This window comes from Anomaloglossus baeobatrachus, chromosome 5 (genome assembly GCF_048569485.1).
Source record: "Anomaloglossus baeobatrachus isolate aAnoBae1 chromosome 5, aAnoBae1.hap1, whole genome shotgun sequence".
Lineage (NCBI taxonomy): Eukaryota > Metazoa > Chordata > Amphibia > Anura > Aromobatidae > Anomaloglossus > Anomaloglossus baeobatrachus.
In genome coordinates, this window is record NC_134357.1 from 471,600,584 (window position 1) to 471,624,653 (window position 24,070).

Consider the following 24,070-nt stretch of genomic DNA (forward strand, 5'->3'; position numbering starts at 1 on the left):
TAGTTATTAAAAGGCAAAAACTAAGCTAATAGAAGCATTTCACAACATATATTTCAACACCACCGATATTCCACACAGATTTAACTAAATTGGCCAAGTAATGTGCTCCGTCTGTCTCTCTTCAGGTCTGTCTCTTTCCAGGTCTGTCTCTTTCCCTGTCTGTCTCTTCCCCGTCTGCCTGTCTCTGTCTGTCTCTTTTTTTCCCTGTCTGTCTCTTTGTCTGTCTCTCTGTATCCGTCTCCCCACCGACATCTTATTACCTCACATATAAGCTTCTTATACAATGAATGTCTTTTGTTCCTATAGCAACCAATCACAGCTCCTACTAATAACCTGTAGTTCCAGGCTCCATTTACTTTAATGGAGGCATGTTTTTGTAGAGTAACTGGAAAGCGCAGGGTTAAATTTTCCTGTCAAAACATAGTCTACGATGTTCCCTGGGTCACATGAGGTGTCTGTGCAAAATTTCGTGATTGTAAATGCGACGGTGAAGATACACTTTTTGTTTCACTTTTTCCCCATTATGTAGATAGGGGCAAAATTGATTGGTAAATTGGAACGCGTGGGGTTAAAATTTCGCCTCCCAACATAGCCTATGATGCTCTCGGGGTCCAGACGTGTCAGTGTGCAAAATTTTGTGGCTGTAGCTGTGACGGTGCAGATGCTAATCCCGGACATACATACATACACACATACATACATACATACACACATACATACATACACACATACATACATACATACATACACACATTCATTCAGCTTTATATATTAGATGGTGAAACAGTTCAGATGCAGCAGACGTTTCGGTTGTCACAATGACCTTTGCCAGTGGAACAGGATATATGTGCAGAAAATAGAAAATACACGAGCGGTGGATCCGGCGTGGCTCTCTCCTTTTATCAGAAGTACATTCCCTATACCGGACTTTGGTAATAGTAAGGAGAGCAGTGTCCATTCATCTACTCAGTAGTCATTTACTCATGTAATCTTGCAAGGCAAGCACGCAAGCAATGGATATTGCGTGTACAACTTCTGTGCCGCCCCTGCAGTTGTCGAACCGCTCGGATACGGGGGTCGCTGTGGCTCGAGGGTCTCCAGACCCGGTGGCTCGCGGCCACTTCAAATGAAAAGGGGGTATTTATAGGGGATAAGAGTTCGTGACACCACCTGTGGTTCGCGGTAAGGGGAGTACCGCCGCTCCCGATGGGAGTACCCAGGGGAGATGGAGTGGGGCAGCCAGATGACGTTCCCTCCACGGCTAGGGGAGGCCCTGGGACTCTTGATGATGGGGGTGAGGGGGGAGCGTGGTGCAGATGGAAGCAGGGGAGGACACCGTACTCACTCAGGCGATTTTAGTGGAGCTGAAATCGCAAAGCAGACTCTGACACAAGGTAAAACCAAGTCTCTGGGTGCTGCTGCCCTCTTGGGGGAGCTTGTCCAGGTGTCCGTCTCCTCTGGTACTGCCGGATGGTCCGGAGCCTGCCTCCGTGGATTGTTCTGGTGGCCCGTTGGCTTAAAGCTGTCCGGGTCCCGCTCCCTCCTTGATGGTAGTGGAGCTGCGCTCTCAGGGGCAAACACTTGGGATTTTTGCAGGCTGCATAAATTGGAAGGCCCTATCCCCCTCGTTGCCCTAGTGCCCCCGATCTCTGAGCTTCTTGGGGACAGTACGTGAAGACACTATCCTCCTCAGGTTAATTGCCGGGTTGCCTGAAGCTACTCCTCGACTTAGGGTCCTGTACCCCGCCGTGATTTCGGTCCCAGACCGGTTATTAGGCTTGAGATGCCGTCCATCCTCCAAGACTGGGTCAGGCACCCAGCCTCAATACCCTGCGACCGGGTCTCCGACTCCTCTGGGCACAGACCACCGTCTGCGACCCAACCAACTACCCACATAGGGAGCCACTACTCCCTGAGCTACTCACTTCTTGAGGGCTCACTCTCTTCTCCTCCCTGGGAGCTCCAACCCCCAGTTTCCTCTTCCTTTGAGAGTTACTACTCAACTTCCTCTCCCTTTACTCCCCTGGAGCCGACTGCTCTGTCACCTCCCACCAACCTACCCGACCCCTAGGTGGGCGGCCCTATTCCAGTTAGGCAGCCCACTGGTGTGTCCGACAGGTGTGGTGTGAGGCGTGGTTGGGATTTGGATGCGGATGGAGGCAGTACCATAGGTTGGGAACCCGGAACCATGATGTATTGAGTCCTGCACCTAGAGATAAGACGGGTGCAGTACCCTGTGACACCCTCAGGGGCGTCAAACTTCTATAGTGTTCCATCTCGCACACAAGCGACAGGTGTCGCGTATTGTAAGACAGCGCATGACATTTTCAAAAGACAATTTTGCCTAAAAACATTGCTGAAAAAAGATCTAAAAGAGCTCTAAACCTCCTCCAAGAGCAACTTCTCCCAACAATTCAGTAGCAATTTGGGGATGAACAATGAATTTTCCAGCATGATAAAGACCATGTCACAAGGCAAAAGTGATAACTAAAAGGCTTGGTGCACAAAACATTAACATTTTAGGTCTATGGATAGGAAACGTGAACCGCCCTGGTGTTGGTCGGGCTTCTCGGATCCGGGATCGTGGTGGCTTGAGGGGCCCGTAACCGGGTTGGCGGACACTTTGATCCGTGAAAGGGGATATTTACAAAGGAGAAGTTCATGACTATGTCCGTCGCACTCTCTTCCAATGTCACAGCCATTCCCCGACTCCTCTGGTTTGGACTACTGTCTTCGACCCAACCTCAGTCTAGTTCCCCGGGAGCTCACTCTCCCTAGCTCCTCCCTCTTTGAGTGCTCTCACTACCCTCCTTCTTCCTCCCTCCCACCAGTCTGCCTGATCCCTAGGTGGGAAGCCCTTTTCCAGCTAGACCAACCCACTTGTGTGTCTGACAGGTCATGATGTGAGGTGTTGATTGGAATTTGTGGTGCTGATAGTAGTGACACCGATTTCTTAGGAACCTGGAACCATGGGGGTAGGCCCTGCATCCTGGGTAAGGATGCAGTACCATGTGGCACCCTGATGTACTTAGGGGTGCCACAAACGCAACGGTGCATATAGAAACTGTGATAAAACCCAAGCCCTGATGAAAGCAAGATTGGGGCATTATGTCAGGATTTGGCCCAGAAGTTGATATTCAGCTGTCAAGGCAAAGGGCTGGAAAAATATGCGACAACGCTGTGAATTTTGAGTATTTACATAAACTTGGTTGTACTTTAGTAACCATAGAAACAGCAGATCAAAGTATTATAGTGTGGATGCGCAAGCAGACTTCGACCTATCCTCGCGCCTGCGCATTACAGTACTTTGCTCTGCCCACAGCAGGGCATATGAAAGTGCACCTGCGCATGAGCGCAATGCCGGCCTGTCTGAATGACATAGGACACATCCTCCATATGGGGCTGGGAAGAAGGAGGACAGCAATCGCAGCACAGAGGAGGCAACAGACCAGCGAGCAACAACGCACATTTGACTGGACCGCCCCCTAGGTGAGTATAATATAGGTGTTTTTATGTTATACAGCACTGACTGGGCACTTATATACAGCATTCTAAAATACTGTATATAAGAGCTAACTAATGGTGATCGCAGCTTATAAAGGGACAAATATGGTGACAGGTTCCCTTTAAGTACAAAGAGTCTGTTCAGAAAATAAATGTCCCTCTTATTCCAGGTTTGTTTGTTTGTTTGTTTTTTAAAGGGAATCTGTCAACAGGTTTATGCTATGTAATTTGAGAGCAGCATAATGTAGCAGAAAAGACCTTGATTCCAGCGATGTGTCACTTACTGGGCTGTGTTTTGCTGTTTCAATACAATAAATGTTTTATCAGCAGAGAATCATCATTACAAGACAACTAACCTCATGCCTTCTAGTCCAATCACACCTCGGCCACTGATTAGCAGCTGTCACTCTACAATGTACACTGAAAGCCGTGTTGTGGGCAGGGTTATACACAGTTCAACAGCTGAGTTCTGCTAAATCTGCAGCAGAGAAAATGTGATTCTATCATAGCTGCCGCACCCAGTAAAATAAGTGATACATAACTGGAATCAGGGTCTCTGAGCCCTACTTTATGCTGCTGCCAAATTGCATAGCAAAATCCTGCTGACAGATTCACTTTAACTATGATGAATGGAGTTTAGTTAGACCTAGGAATCACAGGTCTAGTGACCACCTTTTCCAAGTGACCTTTTCAGACCCACTGACTCCAGGCCTGGCATAACTTCCTACTTGGGGTGCAATTAAGTGATGTGATATATTGGAGTAGAGACATTTAGGAAAGATTGTAAAGAATAAATGTAAATCCTTTATTGTCTGCAGGTATCTGCTATTTACAGTAAAACAATTTCCAGGGAGCGGCTGCAGGAGAATCTTTTTTGTGACTTGTGGCGTCCATCTGGATGCAGATGTGCTTTGTGTTTCCTGTGGGGACTTCATTCTGTCCTGTTGGAATATACTCCATGATATTGTCCAGTGATGCCCTCCTATTACACAACATCTTTCCCCCTCCAGCTGTTCAGCCTGACCATATAATTTGGTTCTGATGGATTGTAGGCTGGTGTCAGGTCGCCAAGGAACAGATTGATCCTAAGGGTCTCTTTTTCCCATTACTAAATAGATATCTGTTCATATCGCCTCCGGTATCGAAAGAACACATCGCCTACTGGTTGGATGACCCCAAATCCATATCGGCTCCGGTCAAATTCCGGCAAGGTCTCTTGTGGGTTTTTCAGTTCAAACTCAAAATTGAGGATCATGAGCCAGACAAACCTGAAGAAAGAGAGAAGAGGTGTTAGTAGGGGGTGCAAGGTGGTGTTTGTAGCATTGGTGGTGCTCCTAATATAGTGTGCATTGTGAAGGGTTTCCTCTAACAGAGGGGGTTCGCTTAGAGAGGGTGGTGGTCTGAGAGCGGTCAGAATCACATCTGAGGTGTATTTACAATGTACAATTATTGGTAAAGGTTATTCCAGGAATGCTTGTTTCACGATCAGAGAGTGTAACCAGGGTGCTGATCAAGCAAAATGATTGTTTGATGAGCGAAATTATTTTTTGGCTTGGTGAAAAAAACATCAATCGGTATAAAGAGGACCAGTGTTGCCGGCAACAATGGCAGCCTATGCCCACAAAATGATCTATTAAAGGCTAGTAAACGATAACTAATCAGCAAATATGTTGCCGATTGGCAGTCACTTAACTCTGTTGGTCAACTGGTGTAAATCCAGCTTATGGGGCCACCATCATTGATTGGCTCCATTAGCGTAGCGCAAACAATGGCGGTTCATTGTCTAAGTCTTAAAAGGTCCCATGTGCTTTATCTATAGCTACAGCCTCTGGCACCCATCCTTTAAACTTCACGAAGGTAATTTCTTGTTCTCCATGGCTACAGCTGCTAGTCACCGATCTTATTTGTACAGGTTTTAAATTTACACTTCCCTATACCTGTTTTTCCACGGATGCAGTGGTTTGTGGGTGATTTTTTGAAGACTTTCCACTTCCTGCAACTTCCTTCACTGCTCAGTCCTCAGCCTGATTCACATGAAGTTGTTAAGGTTTTGCTTGTTTGGAGCTGTGACAAGCTGCCGCTAAGGCACACCTTTTGAGTAGCATTCCTTATAGAAGATAATATCTCTCCCATATGGCACCAAATGGTGAACCAAATGATAGCATATAGATTAGAGGAATATGAACATGCATAACTGCAAAAAAAAATACATATAAAAATTAAGATACTTAGTATTATAAAAAATGAGAGTTCTATGTGAGCCCAACAGCCAATCTCAAGGTGTATCTTTCATTAAGAGATACACCTTGACAATGGCTGTTGGGCAAACATAAAACTGTCCTTTTTTATATGCTAAGTATCTCAATTTTTATATGTATGTTATTAGCTGTAATGCATGTTCATATTCCTGTATTCATTGTTAACACATCTTAGTATTTCAGAGTGCAACTGTCTCTCCTTATTTGGTCTAAGAGATGTATGAAATATATCTCATGTTCAGTATGCACCTGTTTACACCTGCATGTTAGGAAGTGCCATCAGTCTTTTCACTTAGCATATAGGAGTTCTGTTAGCCCCTGCTTTTCTGTTGCTTTTACGTAAGGTGCATGAGACCATAAGCTAGATTTGCAAACACATATTTCTGAACAATCAGATTAATCTTGCAGATGAGGAAATTGTTGGTCCAAGTTGGTGGTATAAATCCATAGATATTTTGCTAGGATAAAATCGATTCTCCAATTCCTCATCTGTTGTGATCATCCTCAAATCAAACATTTCTATCTCCTATAATGAAATTGCCTTAAGAAGGTACTGTATTAGCTTGATAAAATCACATTAGTTCAGATATTTATATACTTGAAAATGCACCCTTGTACATTACAGTTGTGCTCAAAAGTTTACATACCCTGGCAGATTTTTTGCTTTCTTGGCCTTTTTTCAGAGAATATGAATGATAACACAAAATCTTTTTTTCCACTCATGGATAGTGGTTGGGTGAAGCCAATTATTGTGAAACTACTGTGTTTTCTCTTTTTAAATCATAATAACAACCTTAAACATCCAATCGACCCTCATCAAAAAAGTTCACATACCCCAGTTCTTAATACAGTGTATTGCCCCCTCTAACATCAATGACAGCTGGAAATCTTTTGTGGTAGTTGTGGATGAGACTCTATTTTCTCAGATGGTAAAGCTGCCCATTCGTCTTGGCAAAAAGCCTCCAGTTCCTGTAAGTTCCTGAGTTTTCTTGCATGAACTGCGCACTTGAGTTCTCCCCAGAGTGGCTCATTGATATTGAGGACAGGAGACTGAGATGGCCACTCCAGAATCTTCACTTTGTTCTCATGTAGCCAATGACAGGTCAACTTGGCCTTGTGTTTTGGATCGTTGTCATGTTGGAACGTCCAAGTATGTCACGTACGCAGCTTTAGGGCTAATAAGTGTAAAATTAGCTCCAGTATTTGCTGATAACGTGCTGCATTCATCTTTCCTTCAACTTTGACCAAGCTTCCTATGCCTTTGTAGCTCACACATCCCCACATCATCAGCGATCAACCTCTGTGATTTATAGTAGGAATAGTGTTCCTTTCATCATAGGCCTTGTTGACACCACTCCAAATGTAACTTTTATGGTTTTGGCCAAAAAGTTTGATTTTGCTCTCATGACTCCAAATTACCTTGTTCCATAAGTTTGGTGGCTTGTTTCTGTGCTGTTTGGCGTACTGTAGCTGAGATACTTTGTAGCATGTGCTCAGTAATGGCTTTCTTCTGGCAACTCCACCATGCAGCCCATATTTCTTCAAGTGCCTCCTTATTATGCATCTTGAATCAGCCACACCATTAGTTTTCAGTGAGTCCTGTATTTCAGCTGTTATATGTGGGTTTTCTTTGCATCCCGAACAATTTTCCTGGCAGTTGTTTCTGACATTTTTGTTGGTCTACCTGATCATGGTTTGTCTTTTACAGAGCTCCTGATTTTCCATTTGTTAATCCCCGTTTGAACACTGCTGACTGGCATTATCAATTCCTTTGATAGCTTTTTGTATCCCTTTCCTGTTTTATACAGTTCAACTATCTTTTCCCGTAGATTCGTCGACAATTCTTTTGCTTTCCCCATGACTCACAATCCAGAAACGTCAGTGGCTGGATGAAAGATGCAATAGTATGTCTGGATCCCAGAAACTCATTCAGCTTTTATGCACACAGACTGATTACAAGCAAACAGGTACCAGGGGAGGATGTTACCTTTATTAGCCATTCAAACTCATTTGTTTCAATTTCTATGCATGTTATCAGGTCAAAATCACCAGGGTATGTGAACTTTTGATCAGGGTCATTTGGATGTTTTTGGTTGTCATTATGATTTAAAAAGAGAAAACACAGTAGTTTGACAATAAATTGCTTCACCCAATCACTAACCATGAGTAGAAAAAAATATTTTGTGTTATTCATATTCTCTGAAAAAAGGCCAAGAAAGCAAAAAATCAGCCAGGGTATGTAAACTTTTGAGCACAACTGTATTTGTGTTTTTTCTTTCACCAAGCTACAATGCTGATTATAGACCTAGTATGAGGAGTCCTTCATGGCTCAGATGGTAAACATCCTGCCTCTTGCCATGCCTAGATGTCCTCCTGCACTAAGCTGGACTGCTGATTGAAGTTCTGGTGTTAAGAGTCTTCTGTGTTGGATATCCTGCTTCCTGTTACCTCCAAGTGTGTTTCTTCACCTTGGCTCTAGTTCTTCACCAGGTTGGACTGATGTCTATAAACACAGTGTGAAGGAGGAATCTTCCATTTAGATATTTTTTTTTCTCGGCTCTGTTTCTCCACCAGGCTGGACTGCGCCTTATAGACCATAAGTAGAAAACCTTTTAAGGCATATATGAAGGATGTCCTGCCTCCTGTAACCTCCATATGTTTTTTACCTCTGCTCTGTTTCTCCATCAGGCTGGTTGGTGGCTTATAGACCTTGTATAAGGAGCCTTACATAGCCTCGGTGGTGGATGTCCTTGGACTCCCATTTGACAACTGGTCATTCTAATGGAGGTTATTTGGGACTCTTCCTTACATTTGTTAATATTTTGAATCTTAAACTTTGTCTCTTTGTGGTCAAATGAATAATGGATGAAAAAAATGTGACAAGAAGGTCCACTGTTAAGGGTGAACAGCTACTAGCAGTAACATGTGCAGTAAAAGGCTAATTGATAATTATCACACAAATTATCACATGTGTACTTACAGTTTAATGCTGTTGATTGCATGGAACCTCCCAATGCATATGTTCCTGCCAGCGCCCCAAGGCATGCTGATGTGCTTGAGTCTCCTGCCAGCCTTGAAGAAGTCTATCTTTTCAGAGGAGTCCACATTGAGGAACCTGTCATACTGGAACATCTGCATAATGAAAGTAGCAATTACCCAAGTACTCCCCCAAACCTTTATAAACTTCTGAGAAAAGGTAGATGTATAGTGTACCACCAATAGAGGCAGACCACGCCACTGCTATGGGGCTCGTGAGCTGGGGGGGCCCGCAGGGCTGCCCGATGTGTGTGCGCTGTGACTTTGATCATACTCAGGCTGTCCAACTGTGAGTCTCATGGCCAGTGTGAACATGGTCTCACAAGTACCATGTATACCACCTCATACTCCGGCTCACTTTTTTGTTTTTATGTAGTTTTTTTGTATTCAGTACAAACAGGGAGTGGCCCCCTTCTCAGCGAGCTGGACATTTCATTCTGTGAATCCCCCTGACTGTGTGTGTCCTGTTGGGACCCGGTCGCTCTCAGCCCTTAGCCACATTGAGGCCTATCTTAGACCCATGGTAAGGTTTTAATATTAGAGAGTGTAGGTACTATCCCAACTGGGTACACCTTGACGTTTGGTGGGATAGCTTTATGCTTTTTTTGATCAAAAACAGTGTTTACTAAGTACCCTATGTTTATATGCACTATGCTTTTATTTAGTTACAGCAGGGTATTTTTTCACAATTTTTTCCTTGGTTTCTCTTTGTCTCATGGCCAGTGTGAACATGGTCTCACAAGTACCATGTATACCACCTCATACTCCGGCTCACTTTTTTGTTTTTATGTAGTTTTTTTGTATTCAGTACAAACAGGGAGTGGCCCCCTTCTCAGCGAGCTGGACATTTCATTCTGTGAATCCCCCTGACTGTGTGTGTCCTGTTGGGACCCGGTCGCTCTCAGCCCTTAGCCACATTGAGGCCTATCTTAGACCCATGGTAAGGTTTTAATATTATAGAGTGTAGGTACTATCCCAACTGGGTACACCTTGACGTTTGGTGGGATAGCTTTATGCTTTTTTTGATCAAAAACAGTGTTTACTAAGTACCCTATGTTTATATGCACTATGCTTTTATTTAGTTACAGCAGGGTATTTTTTCACAATTTTTTCCTTGGTTTCTCTTTGTCTCATGGCCAGTGTGAACATGGTCTCACAAGTACCATGTATACCACCTCATACTCCGGCTCACTTTTTTGTTTTTATGTAGTTTTTTTGTATTCAGTACAAACAGGGAGTGGCCCCCTTCTCAGCGAGCTGGACATTTCATTCTGTGAATCCCCCTGACTGTGTGTGTCCTGTTGGGACCCGGTCGCTCTCAGCCCTTAGCCACATTGAGGCCTATCTTAGACCCATGGTAAGGTTTTAATATTAGAGAGTGTAGGTACTATCCCAACTGGGTACACCTTGACGTTTGGTGGGATAGCTTTATGCTTTTTTTGATCAAAAACAGTGTTTACTAAGTACCCTATGTTTATATGCACTATGCTTTTATTTAGTTACAGCAGGGTATTTTTTCACAATTTTTTCCTTGGTTTCTCTTTGTCTCATGGCCAGTGTGAACATGGTCTCACAAGTACCATGTATACCACCTCATACTCCGGCTCACTTTTTTGTTTTTATGTAGTTTTTTTGTATTCAGTACAAACAGGGAGTGGCCCCCTTCTCAGCGAGCTGGACATTTCATTCTGTGAATCCCCCTGACTGTGTGTGTCCTGTTGGGACCCGGTCGCTCTCAGCCCTTAGCCACATTGAGGCCTATCTTAGACCCATGGTAAGGTTTTAATATTAGAGAGTGTAGGTACTATCCCAACTGGGTACACCTTGACGTTTGGTGGGATAGCTTTATGCTTTTTTTGATCAAAAACAGTGTTTACTAAGTACCCTATGTTTATATGCACTATGCTTTTATTTAGTTACAGCAGGGTATTTTTTCACAATTTTTTCCTTGGTTTCCCAACTGTGAGTATCACTCAGCGCCAGTATGTACAGTCTCTCCTAGGAGGAGCCTCTCCTGCTCTGTTCCTCATCTCTCTGGCTGAATTTGCATGCGCATGACATGCCCCTTGGCTGACGTAGCTTTCCAGCCAGAGAGAGGAGATTTGAACTCAATGCAGACGAGCTAGCGGCAGCCATTGGTGGTTGCCAGCTCTGCATGGGATCGATACTTGGCAGGGAGTCAGGCAGGCACAGTCACAAAACAGGAGTACTGTCTGTGGACACAGTGTCCCGGCGGTGGTACTAATCTACTTACAGGACGTGTTACGGGGGGGGCCGGCAGATTAGGACCAGGTGGTATATATCCTAATCGCCAGTCGGGGCCCACCGTGCTCCAGATGACAAAGGAGCTGCTGGCACCTGAGGGTTAGGCGGAGACTATAGAGCTGGATGGCTCTGAGATAACCCAGGAACTCTGGGAACCGGTCACGTGTGTTGGGACACGTCAGACCGGACGACAACCCGATTAGCGTTTTGGTGCACCTAGCGCTACACCAACCACGTGTGCAGGAAACACGTCAGGCCGGGTGGTAACCAGGTAGCGTTGACCGGAAGACCGCCACGAAAGCGCCCTGTCGGCCACGTGTGTAGGACACGTCAGGCCGAGCGGTCGTCCGATTAGCGTTTCTGGCCACCTCTCGACTGGCCACGTGTGTGTAGGACACGTCAGGTCAGATGGGTACACCAGTAGCGTTGACCGGGAAGCCGAGGAGGATAAGGAACACACTGTTAACTCCACAGGGGTCCTGGGGTACACTGTCCGTGCGCATAGGGGGCACAACCGGACAGGTGGCGCAGCAGGTGCGTTGTCCGTGTGCGTAGGGGGCACAATCAGACAGGTGGCGCAGCAGGTGCGTTGTCCGTGTGCGTAGGGGGCACAATCGGACAGGTGGCGCAGCAGGTGCGTTGTCCGTGTGCGTAGGGAGCACAATCGGGCAGGAAGCACAGCAGCCGCAACCCAGTTAACGCCACTGGGCTGCTATAGCAAGACTGGAACGGCAGGAGGGAAGCACGGCGCCTGACCCTGATGTGCCGAGCCACGAATCTTGGCGTGACAGGCACCGTTCGCCTAACCCTACCTACCGCTTCCCAACATAGGCTTATGCCGCAATGAGGCTCTAACATGGAGGTGTGCTCTGACTGAGCAAAAGTGAAGACTGCGCACTTCCATGTTGTCTCCAGCCCCTTTTATAACCTGGGTACGCCCCAAACCCAGGGTGGAACCACCAAGGTCCAATAGCAGAGTGCCATGTCATCAGTGACGTCACATGCGACCTATCCGGAACCGCCACGTCATTGATGACCTCATGGCAGCCACGCCCCAAACACTTCACCAGTCATCGTCTGACGACCAATACTGAGGTGCCAGATCATAGGGGCGGGCCTCTGCGAGCCAGTCCGGAGTTGCCACGTCATCAGGACACCTGACACCCTTTGCCCTATCAGGGCCTGCCCCCTCACGGACATGCTCAGTGAGGTCCTTACCGGACCTAGCCTCTGGTGCACTAAGTGCCTGAGCATGCCCAGTAGCCTGAACTGAGGACTTAGTCTCAGACATAACACAATCAGGCTGAGCATGCTCACTGGGCAAAACACCGGGCTTAAACTCTGGCTGGGGTAAATCGGCGCACGCATGCGCACTAGCCGCCTCTCCACACTTAGACGTGGTGGAAGGAACAGCCAACTGGACGACCCGAGGCACGGCCAAGAACGGCAGCCGGCGCCTGGGCGCAATAGGAACCGCAGCAGGCTGCTTGCGGCTATGGCGGCGCCGGTTTGTAACAGTACCCCCCCTCTAGCGGCCCTCCCACTCGAATGGTCTATAGTCGCCACAGATACCACTGAGCGACGGGCGGAAGATGGAGACATGCAATGGGAGCTACAAGACTCGCTCCACCGCGTAATCACCCCAGACGACCAGTCGATATGTGGGGAATGTTGCTTCAACCAAGGAATACCCAGCAGAATATCATCTGCACCCTTAGGGAGAACCAGAAATGAAATGGTCTCCCTATGCCCAGATGACATGGCAAGGGTAATGGGCACTGTCCGCTGGTGAATTACCTTGGGCAAGAAGGACCCATCCAATACACGGACTCTCACTGGCCTTGGCATTTGCACCAGTGGGATGGCATGCCGTCGGGCAAAAGAGGAGGAGATGAAACTATCCCCAGCACCTGTGTCCACACTTGCCCTTGTGGACCATGTTGACCCCTTAAAGGAAATGGACGCGGGAAACGTCACCCTAATGGATGACGCAGAGTCCAGTCTACCTTCAGCTATGGTCACCAATCGTGGTCACTTATCCTGACGCTTTGGGCAACGGTTGGCATAATGACCATACTGCCCACAAGCGAAACAGAAAATGCCCTTGCGACTCGAAGACCTAGCAACACCAACCCTAGAGATGTCCATAGGGACAGAGATGTCCTCTAAGGGAGGTGCAGTAGGAGAGACCACTACAGTAGCTGAACGACCCTCTGACCTGCGCTCCAGCTGACGTTCGGAGGTCCGCAGGTCAATGCGGGTAGCCAGAGTCATGAGGCCCTCAAGGGTAGTTGGTACCTCATGCGATGCTAATGCGTCCTTCACGTGCGAGGCTAATCCCCTCCAGAACAGTGGAATGAGAGTCCTCTCTGACCACCCCAGTTCTGCAGCAAGTGTCCTGAAACTCACAGCATATTGACTTGAGGAGGTACGTCCCTGTTCCAAAGTCAGTAGCTGTAGGGCCGAGTCGTGAGTGACCTGAGGCCCCAGGAACACTTGTCGCAAGGACTCCAAAAACTCCTTAGAGTCCTGTACTACGGGGTCATTCCTCTCCCACAATGGTGTAGCCCACTCCAGTGCTCTATCAGAGAGCAAGGAGATGATAAACCCCACCTTCGACCTCTCTGTAGGAAACCGTGCAGCCAACAGCTCTAGATGGACTGAGCACTGGTTCACGAATCCCCTACATGCCTTGCTGTTCCCCGTAAACTTGTTGGGCAGCGAGAGGTGAGGGAGGGTTGGAGTAGGCTTGGTGACTGACACCATTGCAGCCGCTTGAACCACCACATCATCCATATCAGCAGCAAGAGCAGACTTCTCCAGAGACCTCACTCTGGCATCAAGCTGCAGCATGAACTGACGTAGCTGCTCCATCTCCGCCATGCCAGCCAGACCCTGGCGCAGTCTTATTGTTACGGGGGGGGGGCCGGCAGATTAGGACCAGGTGGTATATATCCTAATCGCCAGTCGGGGCCCACCGTGCTCCAGATGACAAAGGAGCTGCTGGCACCTGAGGGTTAGGCGGAGACTATAGAGCTGGATGGCTCTGAGATAACCCAGGAACTCTGGGAACCGGTCACGTGTGTTGGGACACGTCAGACCGGACGACAACCCGATTAGCGTTTTGGTGCACCTAGCGCTACACCAACCACGTGTGCAGGAAACACGTCAGGCCGGGTGGTAACCAGGTAGCGTTGACCGGAAGACCGCCACGAAAGCGCCCTGTCGGCCACGTGTGTAGGACACGTCAGGCCGAGCGGTCCTCCGATTAGCGTTTCTGGCCACATCTCGACTGGCCACGCGTGTGTAGGACACGTCAGGCCAGATGGGTACACCAGTAGTGTTGACCGGGAAGCCGAGGAGGATAAGGAACACACTGTTAACTCCACAAGGGTCCTGGGGTACACTGTCCGTGCGCGTAGGGGGCACAACCGGACAGGTGGCGCAGCAGGTGCGTTGTCCATGTGCGTAGGAGGCACAATCAGACAGGTGGCGCAGCAGGTGCGTTGTCCGTGTGCGTAGGGGGCACAATCGGACAGGTGGCGCAGCAGGTGTGTTGTCCGTGTGCGTAGGGAGCACAATCGGGCAGGAAGCACAGCAGCCGCAACCCAGTTAACGCCACTGGGCTGCTATAGCAAGACTGGAACGGCAGGAGGGAAGCACGGCGCCTGACCCTGATGTGCCGAGCCACGAATCTTGGCGTGACAGGCACCGTTCGCCTAACCCTACCTACTGCTTCCCAACATAGGCTTATGCCGCAATGAGGCTCTAACATGGAGGTGTGCTCTGACTGAGCAAAAGTGAAGACTGCGCACCTCCATGTTGTCTCCAGCCCCTTTTATAACCTGGGTCCGCCCCAAACCCAGGGTGGAACCACCAAGGTCCAATAGCAGAGTGCCATGTCATCAGTGACATCACATGCGACCTATCCGGAACCGCCACATCATTGATGACCTCATGGCAGCCACGCCCCAAACACTTCACCAGTCATCGTCTGACGACCAATACTGAGGTGCCAGATCATAGGGGCGGGCCTCTGCGAGCCAGTCCGGAGTTGCCACGTCATCAGGACACCTGACACCCTTTGCCCTATCAGGGCCTGCCCCCTCACGGACATGCTCAGTGAGGTCCTTACCGGACCTAGCCTCTGGTGCACTAAGTGCCTGAGCATGCCCAGTAGCCTGAACTGAGGACTTAGTCTCAGACATAACACAATCAGACTGAGCATGCTCACTGGGCAAAACACCGGGCTTAAACTCTGGCTGGGGTAAATCGGCGCACGCATGCGCTCTAGCCGCCTCTCCACACTTAAGCCTGCTTTACACGGTACGACCGATTGTGCGATTTCACAATCGATCATACCCGCCCCCGTCCTTTTTGCGTCACGGGCAAATCGCTGCCCGTGTCGCACAAAGGTAGTAACCCCCGTCACACATACTTACCTCTCGTGCGACCTCGCTGTGGGCGGCGAACGTCCACTTCCTGGAGTGGGAGGGACGTTCGGCGTCACAGCGACGTCACACGGCCGCCGGCCAATAGAAGCGGAGGGGCGGAGATGAGCAGGATGTAAACATCCCGCCCACCTCCTTCCTTCCACATAGAGACGGCGGCGGCCGCGGGAGGCAGGTGAGCTGCTCATCGTTCCCGTGGTGTCACACGGAGCGACGTGTGCTACCACGGAAACGATGGTCAACTAAAGTAACCGATATTATGGAACCTAACGAGCAGTACCCGACTCACGATTTGTGAGCGATACTGCGTCGCTAGGAGGTGTCACACAGGCCGGCATCGCCAGCGATGCCGGATGTGCGTCACAAAAACCGTGACCCCGACGATCTATCGCACGATAGATTGCCTGGTGTAAAGCAGCCTTTAGACGTGGTGGAAGGAACAGCCAACTGGACGACCCGAGGCACGGCCAAGAACGGCAGTCGGCGCCTGGGCGCAATAGGAACCGCAGCAGGCTGCTTGCGGCGCCCGTTTGTAACAGGACGGCAGATGCTACAATCTATGGGCTACTTCCAGGTATGGCTAGAATGTATGGACTACTTCCAGGTATGGCTAGAGTATAAGGGCTACATCCAGGAATGGCATAATTTGAAATGCTCTAAATGCAGCCCGACATTTCCACCTGTAGCAAACATTATTTTTCCAAGTACACGTGGTCCTAGAGTTATTTATAATAGAAGTGGGGGTTTGGGGGTAAGACCGCCCCCAAGAGGGGGGATAGGGGGGTGAAATCCCCCCCTTGCATGATTACAGTGTACCGGAGGAAACATCACCACACCCACCAACCAAGCCGGTCACACCTACTAACCTGGAAGGAGCCCATACATTCTAGGCTCAACCCTTATGGGACTGGGTAGGATTAGAGGGGTGGTTCACCCCTTTTCATTATTGGCCACATCGATGTAATGTTTAGAAACAAAGTTTCTCTCAAATACCTTGTGTTGCCAATAGCGCCTATGAGCGGCGCTTTTGCAGTCCACTCACCCCCATCACGTGAACCTCGGGCTTTGTGACCTCTGATGTCCAGTGATGTCCCGTCAACTTCCTGTTCACCTTACATTACCGCGTCCGGCTTCAGTCTCCATGAGTCACTGGGCTGTGGGCGGAGTTTCACCGCCCAGCATCGCTCCTGCTTGCGCGCTCTGCAGTGAAGGAGGAGGGAGGCGGGAGATGCTGGGCTGTGATGAGCGGTGAAATACCGCCCACAGCCCAGTCACTCAGCAAGACTGTGGCCCGCCTCAGTCGATGTGACATCACTGGACATCAGAGGTCACAAAGCTCCGGGGTTCACACATAGGGGGTGAGTGGAGCACAATAGCGCTGCTCACAGGCACTATTGGCAACACAAGGTATTTGAGAGAAACCTTGTTTCTCAACATAATATTGATGTGGGCAGTAAAGAAAAGGGGTGAACCAGCCCTTTTAAGATTAACTCTTAAAAGGAATCTGTCACCAGATATGGCGACTATAAGCCGTGGCCACTGCCAGTGAGCCCTTATATACAGCGTTCCAGAATGCTGAATATAAGAGCCCAGGCTACTGTGTAGAACATAAAAAACAATTTCATAATACTCACCTAATGGGCAGTCCAGTCCAATGGGAGTTGCTGCTCTCCGCTCCAGCACCTCCTCTCTGCGGCGCTCTCCGTCCTCCTTCTTCTGAGTGCATGGCACGTCCTAAGTCATGCACACTAGCCGGCATTGAGGTCCTGCGCAGGCGCACTTTGATGTGCCCTGCTCAGGGCAGATCAAAGTATTGTAGTGAGCATTTGAGGACTGTCTTTAACCTTTTCTCCACACTGGGGCTGGGTAGAATGAGAACGGAAATCGCATAAGATGGAGGAGGCACCAGACAGCAGCGACACCCATCGGACTGGACCGCCCCTTAGGTGTGTATTATAAATGTGTTCTTTTTTTACGTTCTACAAGGCGGCCTGGGCTCCTACATATATTTTGGAATGCTGTACATAACAGCTCAGAGGTGATGGCCGCAGCTTACAGTCGCCAAATCTGTTGACAGGTTCCCTTTAATTCATAATGTGTATGCTGCCCCCCCAGTAATGTGTATGCCCTATGCTGACAATAATACATGGAGGACTAAAGGGTGCATTATAATACGTAGAGCAGTAGAGGAGACGCATTATACAATATGGAGGACTATGGAATGCACTTTAACACATGAGGGACTATATGGTATACTATAATATATAGAGCGCTATGGTGGATGCAGTATACAATATGAAGGACTATGGAGGGTGTATTATTATACATGGAGGACTATGAAGGGTGCATTATAATACATGGAGGACTATGGGGTGCACTATGATATATGGAGAGGTATGGGGGATGCATTATACAATATGGAGTACTATGGAGGATGCATTATAATACATGGAGGATTATGGGGTACACTATAATATATAGAGCGGTATGGGAGATGCATTATACAATATGGAGGACTATGCAGGGTGCATTATTATACATGGAGGACTATGGGGTGCACTATAATTTATGGAGGACTGTGAATGGTGTATTATAATACGTGGAGAACTATTGGGTGCACTATAATACATAAAGCAGTATGGAGGATGCATTATACAATATGGAGGACTATGTTGGGTGCATTATAATACACGGAGGCCTATGGGGTGCACCATAATACATGGAGCGGTATGGGGGATGCATAATACAATATGGAGGACTATGGGGTGCATTATAATACATGTAGGTCTATGGGGGGTGCATTATAATATAGGAGTACTATGGGGGTGCATTACAATACATGAAGGACTATAGGGTGCAGTATAATATATAGAGGGGTGTTATGATTCAGGGACCAAGGAGGATCAAAAATGCAGAAACCCAAAAAGTAACCAGAGTGGCTGGAAACTTAACAGACTGCAGACATAATCCTGACACACAACTAGAAGTAGTCGTGGGACGAGCCTACGATGACCTAGTGGTCTCGACACAGCCGGATAACTAAATATTCTTACAGATAGAAATATAAGAAATGCTAATCTGCCTCAGAGCAATCCCCAAAGATATAAATATCCCCCCACATGTAAAGACTACAGTGATATAGGAAAACACAATACAAAGCTAGAAAAACAGGTTCAGCAAAGATGAGGCCCAAACTATCTTTATAGGAAAGGATAGGAAGCAGTACTATCTGCAGCCGCAAAAACCCTAATAAATACTAGCACATCTGATATGGAAAAACCCTGAGACCAAAAGGCCTCTCCCCCACTATATCAGCACTCTGATGTTACTGGGATCCAAAAACACTAATATACAGTAGATGAGGGACTGAATACCAAGCATGACAAAACACAATACATTGCAGAATCATGCAGCTGGGTATACAGACACTCCCAGCAGGGAATGATCCAATTCCACTAGGAACTCCACACAGGCAAAATAGGAATCAAACATTAGTATCAAAGCAGAAAAAACAACAAGAAAGTGGAAACAATAAGCAGAGGTACAAGACCAACTTATCTGAGAGGAGTTCTGGTAGAGAGCAGGGCTGGTTTCAGAATGTCCTTAACACACAGGATATCCATTGAGCACCGGCAAGTAACAGGAGAAAACTACTCAACTATATAGCCCAATCTGAGAGACCTGATTGCCAGTCCTCCACAGGTGTGTGAGAAAAACACTGTGGAAAGAAAGCGCAATAGGGTCTTACCCCAGACAATTGGGGAAAATCAAGGAGGGTGGTCTTACTCACCTATAGGGGTTGTGAAAGTCACAACGCCTATAACAGCATATAAAAGTATCCAAGCCACGGCAGCGGACCCAAGAGTAGCAGATAACAGAAAGTAGTAGATAGGGATGTTAAACCGCGCCACTGACTCAGCCGATCCAGGATATTAATGCATCCCTGTGTTTTGCTTGCCAGACTGTCCTGATGAAGGGAGCTGCGACTCCCGAAACGCGTTGACCTGATCTGTGTAATGAATTAAAGCAACACCTATCCATTAATATCCTGGATCGGCTGAGTCAGTGGCGCGGTTTAACATCCCTATCTACTACTTTCTGTTATCTCCACAGGTGTGTGGCTTTCATTCCACAAATCAACTGCACCGCAAGCACTAACCACAAGAGGGAGCCCCAAACTGGAAAATGTATTCACAACAGAAGGGTATGGGGGATGCATTATATAATATGTAGAATTATGGGGTGCATTATAATACATGTAGGGCTATGGAGGGTGCATTATAATATATGAAGGACAATGGGGGTGCATTCTAATACACGAAGAACTATGGAGGGGTGAATTATACAATATGAAGAACTATGGGGAGTGCATTATATTATATGGAGGACTATGGGGGGATTATACGATATGGAGGACTATCTATGGGGGGTGTATTACTTTATGGAGGACTATGGAGTGCATTATACTGTATGGTGGGCTATGTCAGGGCCATTATAATATTTGAAAAGCTTTGTGGAGGCTATCATAATATTTGGGGGGCTATGAGGAGCCTTTATACTTTATGGAGGGCTATTCGAGGGCCATTATACTGTATGCAAGCAATTATACAGTGTGAAGGTTTGTGTGGGGTCCATCACACTGTTTGGAAGGCTAGTGGGGACCATTATACAGTGTGGAGTGGTGTGGAGGCCATTATACTGTGTGTGTGGAGGAATTCACTGTGGGGTATTGTGCAGTGTTTTGGGGCACTTTTGTTGTCATGATACTTCATGAGTGCAATGAAAGGGAAATCCAGGTGCAAAATAGGAGGAAAATTAGTTTGTAAGGCCTTCAAAGTTGTGTGATATGCTCTCGAAGACTCAGCTGAATGTATAAATATATATTTTTCGAGAGGGGGGCCCAATTAGAAATTCTGCTATGCGGTCCCATGCTTTCTATTTACGCCCCTGGACGTATCATCATCCTTGCAGTGCTGCCGTTGGGGCCAGTAAATGTTGAGCAGGTCAAGGGCAGGACTTATACCACTAGTCCCAAATTCCTGCCTAGATGAGAACCATGAGAAAGACTGGCCATGATGAATCTATATGGGGCAATTGGGCACCAGCTTAAAGTAGATATTGTGATGTGCTCTCTTTGTGTCCAATGTGTTTTCCAGAAGTTACCTGTGGCTCCTGGTGGATCTCAGGGTCCATCTGAGGACTGACATAGGGAAAGAGGCAAAGCCTGTCTCCCCTCCTTAGTGTGTATTGTCTGCCATCTGCAAGCTTCAGGGATAACTCAGCCAGCACTTCCCGTGTGACGAAGGGTGCAGCAGTAAGGCGCAGGCTCTCTTCTAATGCACTGTCTGCAAAGAGCAAAGAGAGGTCTGTCTGTGACCACTGAATTTCGTCTATAGATTACAAATCACCTGGACATTTTATATAATACACCTACAAATATATACTGTATATATAGTATATACACACAGTCATGGCCGAAAGTGGTCTTCCCAGGGGGCGTTGCTCTAGAATCACTGCGTTGAGAAACACGTGATGGTGTCTCCGCAGTGGATATGTTAATCTCCCTAAGGTCAACAATGCTTGCTTAAGTAGTCTTTTACTAGGCATTGCCCCCACTAGCCAGATTCCTACTCCACACTGATGAGGGGCAAATACCCTGAAACGGCTGTCTGTGGATGGATACCATGTTTGGTATAGGTGGTCTCCTTGACTGGAGACTGCCCTTCCCGTGGTTGTTCCTTCCCGGTGAAAAACCTGGCTAGTTTCCTGGCAGCGTTGAGAAACACGTGATGGTGTCTCCGCTGCTTTCTTATTTGCATACTTCCCAGGGGGCGTTGCTCTAGAATCACTGCATTGAGAAACACGTGATGGTGTCTCCACAGTGGATATGTTGATCTCCCTAAGGTCAACAATGCTTGCTTAAATGGCCGAAAGTGGTGTCACCCTTGACATTGTTCTTGAAAATTAGGTATTTCTTTTAGAAAATTATTACTATTACACATGGTTTGTTATAGACATGATTATTTCCTTTGTGTGTATTGGGACAATATAAAAAAAACTGAGAATAAAAGGCAAAGAGGTCATAATTTCACACAAAACCCCCAAAATCGGCTGTAGATAATTGTTGGCACCCTCAACTTAATATTTGGTTGCACACCCTTTGGAATAAATAACTGCAATCAATTGCATCCGCAAGCTTCTTACACCTCTCATCTGGAATTTAGGGCCATCCATCTTTTGTAAACTGCTCAAAGTCTCTCATACCATATTTGAAGGCGCCTTCTCCCAACAGCAATTTTAAGATCTCTGCAAGTGTTCAATGGGATTTAGATCTGGACTCATTGCTGCCAGTTCAGAACTCTCCAGCGCTTTGTTTCCATCCTTTTCTCGGTGCTTCTTGAAGTATGTTTGAGGTCACTGACTGGTTAGAAGACCCATTACCTAGGACACAAACCCAGCTCTCTGACACTGGGCACTACATTGTGAACCAATATCCTTTAGTAATCTTCACATTTCACATGCCTTGCACACAGTCAATGCACCCAGAGACAGCAGAACAACCCCCAAAACATTTTTGAACCTCCACCATATGTGACTGTAGGTACTGTGCTCTTTTCTTTGTAGGCCTCATTCTGTTTTCGGTAAAAAATAGAATCATGTGCATTATTAAAAAGCTTTGTCTTGGTCTCATCTGTCCACAAAAGGCTTTTCCAAAAGGATTTTTGCTTACTCATGTACATTTTGGCAAACTACAGCCTATTTTTTTTTTATGTCTCTGAGTCAGCAGTGGAATCCTCCTGGTTTTCCTGCCATAGTGTTTCATTTCATTCAAATGTTGACAGATAGTTGCCGCTGACATTGATGCACCCTGAGACTGCAGAACAGATTGAATTTCTTTGGAACTTGATTGGGGTTGTTTATCTACCGTCTGGGCTATCCTGCATTGCAATCTTTCATTAATTTTACTTTGCCATTTACGTTCAAGGAGATAATGTATAGCGCCATGGGTTGTAAATGTCTTGATTATTTTGCGCACTGTGGACAAAGGAACATCAAGATCTCTGGAGATGGACCTATAACCTTGAGATTGTTGATATTTTTCAGCACTTTTGATTCTCAAGTGCTCAGACATTTCTCTTCTTTATCTGTTCTCCATTCTTAATGTGGCACCCACACAATGCAAAGACTGAGTCAACCTCTCCCCTTTTTTTCTGGTTTCGTGTGTGATTTTCAAACTGCCTACATCTGTTACTTGCCACAGTTAAGTTGACCGAACATCATGTTTGATATAAAGTGGTTTACCTACAATGTTTCAAAGATGCCAACAACTGTTCCAAACCATTTTAGGGGTTTTGTGTGAAACTATGTCCAGTTTGACTTTTTTTTGTGCTGTTCCAATACTCACAAAGGAAATCAACCTGTATGACAAAACATGAACATGTGGAATTAACCAAACCTGTCAGAGCTGGACTCAAGAGATGCATCAATACATGTGATCCACACCGTCATCATATATTGTGGTGTGTGATCGCTGCAGCCTCTGCTCTTCCCACAGTTTCCCTAGGCTATATGCGCATGCTACGTTCTTTTGGATGCTGCGTTTGTGCGTTTTTGGCAGCTAAAAACGTACAAAAACGTATAAAACTGCACCCACGGCAAAAACGCGCAAAAAACGCACCAGTAAAACGCATGCGTTTTTACCGAGTTTTGGGCTGCGTTTTGCTGCGTTTTTGATCTCTACATTTTTCTGCGTTTTTCAAATGCATTGCATGTGGGGAAATACGCACAAAAGCGCAGGAAAGAATTGACATGTCCATTTTTTTTTAAGCTCAAAAATGCAGCTTAAAAAAAGTCATGCAATTTTGAGCCCAAAAAACGCACAAAAACGCACCCGAATACGCACTATGCGCACATAGCCTATTTTACAGCAGAGGAGAGGGCATACATCTGCTAGAAGGCTCCTTCTCTCACTATTTCCCCTTTCTCTAATGCATGCGAGATATCTGTAGACACAGTGGCATTGAGTGATCTACTAGTGTCAGAAGCAAGGCAAGAATTTTGCACCCGCTAACCTGTGAACAGTTAGCACCTCCCCAATTTCTTCTACCAGTCCAGTTTCGCAGATACTGTATATTCTAATTTGAGGAAAATTATGTTGTAATTATAGTTTGCACCTACTTTTTCTGATTTTTCTGAGTGGGTGAAATCAGAAATAAAATTATAAAAATAAAAAGTTATACTTTGTTTTATATATTTTTTGTTTATTTAACAATTTTATTACCCTAGCTATAACCCTATATCTAATTCTATCCCTAACCGCAAGCATAACCCTAATCCTAAAAAAATCCCTAGCCCTGACGCTAGCAATAGTTAGGATTGAAAAGTGTAAAACTGTATATACAGCTTTTAGTAATGAATGAAGACAGTGTTGAATCATCTACACCGCACATTATTCATCTGCGCCACACATTATTCAAGCTGCCTTTATTCAATAGTTGCTTCTTTTCTGTCATCTAGGTTATGCAGACCGCAACAGATGAGATTTGTTTGTCAAAG

At 46.7% G+C, this 24,070-nt stretch overlaps 1 protein-coding gene across 2 annotated transcripts in view; it reads right to left on the reverse strand.

Moving 5' to 3' along the window:
• Window positions 1–4,310: 4,310 nt before the first annotated feature.
• PTGIS (prostaglandin I2 synthase) overlaps window positions 4,311–24,070 on the reverse strand; it is a 49,223-nt gene continuing 29,463 nt past the window's right edge. For both annotated transcript variants that reach the window (XM_075347861.1, XM_075347862.1), the window contains 3 exons: window positions 20,678–20,859; window positions 8,743–8,894; window positions 4,311–4,772 (listed from right to left, as the gene is read on the reverse strand). In XM_075347861.1, coding sequence (XP_075203976.1) covers window positions 4,613–4,772; window positions 8,743–8,894; window positions 20,678–20,859 — 494 coding nt within the window. In that variant the 3' untranslated portion in view covers window positions 4,311–4,612. The remainder of the gene's footprint in view (window positions 4,773–8,742; window positions 8,895–20,677; window positions 20,860–24,070) is intronic.